Consider the following 5,173-nt stretch of genomic DNA (forward strand, 5'->3'; position numbering starts at 1 on the left):
ATGACCCTCTATGAGATGGATTGATTCGGTGACTGGGGTAATCGGGATGGGTGTGTCAGAGGCAGTGCAGTTGGCGCTGGATAGAGCAGGGTTTAGAGCTGTTGTGCATAGGGTCGCTATGAGTCGGAAACGACTAGATGGCACATAACAACAACAACAACAACAAGACTAAATATCACCTCTTCTCAAAGAAGAATATGAAGTAAATTATCAGCAAAATGATATGATGAAATATGTATCTTGCTATTATTAATTATATCTGTTATTTTTGGTCTGTCAATTTATTGTACTCTTGAGAATATTATTTTTTATACAGATAAGTGCCAATTATTTTAATAGAGACAACTCCCAATTATTTAAATAGTGTAGAATTAGAATTCTGCTATCAAATATATATGTTTTTTATTGTATGTGCTTTTGAGTCACCTGTGACTCATAGTAACCCTATGTACAACTGCCATGTAACCTGCTCTATTCTGTGCCAACTTTACTGTCTCTCAAACACCTGCCCTCATTACCCACTGTATCAATCCATCTCATCAGCGGCCTCCCTGTCTTTCTCCACACATCCACCGTTCCAAGCATGATGTCCCTCTCCAAGGACCGGTCCCTCCTTGCAGCATGCCCAAAGTATATCAGTCAATGCCTCAGAATTCTTGACTTCAAGGAAGTCTGGCTTAACCTCCTCTAGGAAGAACCTGTTTATTCTCCTGGCAGTCCATGGCGTATTCAATACTGTTCTCCAGCACCACAGCTCAAAGGCATCAATTCTCTTTCTATCATCCCTAGTCAGGGTCTAGCTTTCTGACGCATAGCAAGCAATTGTGAAGACTATAGCCTGGATCAAGTGCACCTTACTCTCCAGACTGATTTTATTTCTCTTCAATACTCTGGAGAAGTCCCTGACAGCCAATTTTTCCAATGCAATTCATCTCTTGATTTCTTGGCTGCTGTGATTGTGGAGCCAAGTAAACTAAAGCTGTTAACAATCTCAGTCCCTTCACCATGTACCATAGTGCTGTCAATTGGCCCATTGGTGAGAATCTTTGTCTTCCTGATGTTGAGCTTCAGTCCATATTGAAGGCTGCAGTCCTTGATCTTCTGCAGCAAAAGCTTCAGATCCTCCTCTGTTTCAGCAAGCATGGCTGTGTCATCTGCGTAACACAGGTTGTGATGAGTCTTTCTCCCATCCTGGTGCCACATTCCTCCTCATATAGCCCAGCCACCTGGATGATCTGTTCTGCCTGTAGATTGAAAAGGTATGGGGACAGAATGCATCCCTGGCATACGTTCTTCCCGAATTTAAACCATGCAGTGTCTCCTTGCTCTATTCGGACAACTGCTTCATGGTCCAAGTATAGGTTTCACAGAACCACAATCAAGTGTTCTGAGATTCCAATTCTTTTCAGAGTCAGCCACAATGTGTTGTGACCCAGGCAGTCAAACGCCATTGCACAGTCAATGAAACACAGATAGGCATTCTGCTGGTTCTCTCCATTTAACGTCAACTATAATACTCTTAGCTATAAAAGCCTCTTCTAAACCAGGCTGTACATCTGGCAATTTCTTGTTGATGTACTGTTCCAGTTGTTTTTGTATAATATTCCACAGAATGTTCTCTCTCCTCTTTGTCTATCATCTATCTATATATTATCTATCTCTATAGCTATCTATCTATCTAGTCATGTAGTGTTTTACATGTTCTTTGATGATTTTTTTTATATATATATTCCCAATATTTCCCATATATCAATAAATTATATCTGTATTTGTGTATTTATATATCACTTTAATGCCCTTTAAGTTTAAAAAAAATTCTAAGTAAGCAATCTTATTTAAGGTAATTAAATCTTACTGACTTAGAGATTCATGTATATTCATTGACATGGTGTCAGAATTGATTTATAGCTGACCTTCCAGAAGGTTTCATTGGCTGTAAATGGCAAAGGAGGAGAATGTTTTATCTTTCTTGCCCATGGAATAGCAGGTGAACTTGAACTGCCTGCCTTTGTGTTACCAGCATAAGTCTCTATCCACTAGGCCACAGGTGGTTGCTTGACTTAGTCATGTTGTTGTTGGGTGCCGCAAAGTCAATGACAACTCATGGTGAGCCTAAGAGCAGTTTGAAGTTTCTCTATCCTGCACTAGCCTCACTGTCTCTCATTTACTCAAGCTTATGTCATGGTCACTGTGTCAGTCTCTCTTGTTGGGGTTCTTCCTTTCTTTTTCTAACCCTCTAACTTTTCTAGCATAATGCCTTTTTTCTCAAGGACTAGCCCCTCCTGACAACATTTCAAACATATATGAGATGAATTTCAACATTCTTGCCTATAGGAGCACCCTAATTACACTCCTTCCAGGAGAAACTTGTTTGCTCTTTTCGCAGCCCATAGAATATGCAATACTCAATTCAAAGATTTCGATTCTTTCTCAATGTTCCTTACTTATTCACCAACTTTCAGATACATAGATTAGGCACTTCTTTGTCTTTAAACTGACATCATTGCCCTTTAGCACTTGAAGAGCTTCTTGACAGCAGATTATCCCAATGCCAGACATGTTTGGATTTCTTGTGATACTTAGATGTTATTTTTGGATACAAGTTAAATAATCAACAACTTCAGTTTCCGCCCCCCCCCCCCCATTATGATGGTCCAGTGGTGTGGATTTTTGTTTCCTTCATGTTGAGATGTAATCCATACTATAGGGTGTAGTATTTGATTTTCTATAACAAGTGTTTGAAAGCATCTTCACTTTCAGCAAGCAAGCTTATATTATCTGCATAATGCAGGCTGCTGACATAGAAATAAGTAAAGTTATGCACATCCAAAAACTTCGCCAACAAGGTAAAAAGGGAAGCTACAGATTGGGAAAAATTATTTCATAATGACATGTCAGACACGGGACTTATCTAGAATTTATAAAATACTCAAGCACCACAATAAGATAAAGGCAAATAACCCAATTGAAAAATGGGCACAGGATATGAACAAACACGTCACCAAATAAGACATTCAGATGACCAAAAAAGCACAAGAAGAAATGTTCAAAATACCTAGTTCTAAGAGAAATTCAAATAAAAGCAACTATGAGATATCATCTAACCCCAAGAAGAATAGCAAAACTTAACAGAACAGCAAACAATAAATGCTGGCGAGGTTGTGGAGAAATGGAAACCCTTGTTTACTGTTGGTGGGAGTGTAAAATGGTGCAACCATTATGGAAGGCTGTATGGTGCTTTCTCAAAAAGTTGCAAATAGAAATACCATTTGACCCAGCAATTCCACTACTGGGAATTTACCCTAAAGAAACCATAACCACCACACAAGCAGATATATGCACACACATGTTTATTGCAGCTTTGTTCACAATAGCAAAGAGCTGGAAACAACCACAGTGCCATCAATAAATGGATGGATAGAGAAGCACTGGTATTTTCACACAATGAAATACTATGCAGCATTGAAAAACAAGGAACTCATGAAATACTATGCAAAATGGATGACTCTGAAGGACATTATGCCAAGTGAAATATCTAAGTCACAAAAGGACAAATATTGCATAGTGCCACTGTTGTGAAATGGGACTGACATTGGGGTTGCGGGAAGACAGAGAAGGAAAGGATGAATGATGTATACTGCATTGAAACAGATGAGGGAGAGAACTGTTTAAAAGGGATATGTGATTAGGTATTATTGTCATGACAGGAGTCCAGAATGAAGGCTGCACAGTGGAGTGGACTTGGCAGGAGAGATTGCATAACAATGAAAGAATTTTTATTTTACTTTTCAGGGAGAAGAGTGAATTGGGGGAGAGGGAGTGGGCAGGAAGAAAAGTGAAACAATGAATGAATGGAAATCCTAAGTCTCTGTAAACATTAAATTAATGTTTTTCATTGCTGCCATCAACCAAAGCTTTCATTAGTTTCAGAGGTTGGAGAGAGAGAAAGAGAGAGTCTATTGACCTCTGGCCTAATAGATAATATACTGGTCTCTGGGTCGAGAGAACTGAAGACTCCTCTCGCTCTGCCTCTGGCTTTGTGCCCTTGAGCATGTGACATCTCCTATTTAGGTCTTCATTTATACAGCGAACAAGAAAGTTTCAGTGTTTTTTGTTCTAAGATTACATGGTTCTGTGTTACAGGATTTACTCTCTCCTGAAGGCACTGATACATTCTCTTGGATTAATAGGTGTCCAGAGTCCACGAGGCCAGAGACAGTTCGCCCATGCCTCCTCCCATGCAAAAAGAACTGTGTTGTAACGGCATTCAGCGAGTGGACTCCCTGCCCAAGGGCGTGCCAGCCAGGTAGGCAGATGCTGTGCTCTTCCTGACCATCTAATTATTTGACCATGATAATAATAATAATAATAATAATAATGAGATTAGAGATGTGAGTTCTATCCTTTTCCATTTTCATATCATGCTGTCAGTGGGCAACAAGATTTGTAAAATCTAAAAAAAAAAATTTTGTAAAATCTGTAAATGAAACCTCCAATTTCAGAAGCATCCTAACTTGGAAGGGAAAATATATTCAGTTATTATATGTCATAACTTCACTGGCATATGTTGCTTAAGTACTTGTCTTCTGGCAGCCCTGCTGTGGCTGTTTGAACACCCATTCAACTGTGATTCAACAAAATTCTCTTTGGGGCTCCCATGTACTTAAAAAGCCAAATCTCAAATACCTTCATTAGTATCTAGGATCATAAATTCTTTGCTTATATTATGGATAAATATAGGAACAAACAAACAAAAAATACCCTAATTATCTCATTGGTTCCCTGGGGATTCTGACTTATGGCAAGTCCATGTGTTAAAACCTAGAACTGTTCAATGGGTCTCATTGACTGAAATCTTTATGGAAGCAGATTTCCAAGCAATTCTTCTGCTGTGTTTGTTTCTCTGAGGATTTGAGCTGTCAACCTTTAGGTCACTAATGGAGCACAAAGCATGTGTGTCACTCATGAGTCCACTAGTAAATATTTTGTTATTTATCACTGAGTCAGGTGAAATCCATGTGTATAATCTACGTTTATGTCTCTTAAAAAAAGTATTTGCAATGAATAAGTCATTGTGAAAAATTCAATCATTCTATCTCCAGCTTCATTTCTGTCACCAAGTCCATGTTTTCCAACTACTAATTCTTCTTCCCTGTTCCCAACTTTTGCGTTC

The 5,173-nt window shown here is 38.9% G+C and overlaps 1 protein-coding gene across 1 annotated transcript in view; it reads left to right on the forward strand.

The window, feature by feature from the left end:
* Positions 1-5,173, forward strand: part of THSD7B (thrombospondin, type I, domain containing 7B) — a 1,033,118-nt gene that overhangs the window by 324,824 nt on the left and 703,121 nt on the right. Inside the window, exon 9 of the mRNA XM_006894459.1 lies at positions 4,191-4,306. Within this exon, the coding sequence (XP_006894521.1) occupies positions 4,191-4,306 (116 nt within the window). The remainder of the gene's footprint in view (positions 1-4,190; positions 4,307-5,173) is intronic.

Source organism: Elephantulus edwardii, unplaced genomic scaffold (assembly GCF_000299155.1).
Source record: "Elephantulus edwardii isolate Elephantulus edwardi_28Jun2011 unplaced genomic scaffold, EleEdw1.0 scaffold00143, whole genome shotgun sequence".
Classification (NCBI taxonomy): domain Eukaryota; kingdom Metazoa; phylum Chordata; class Mammalia; order Macroscelidea; family Macroscelididae; genus Elephantulus; species Elephantulus edwardii.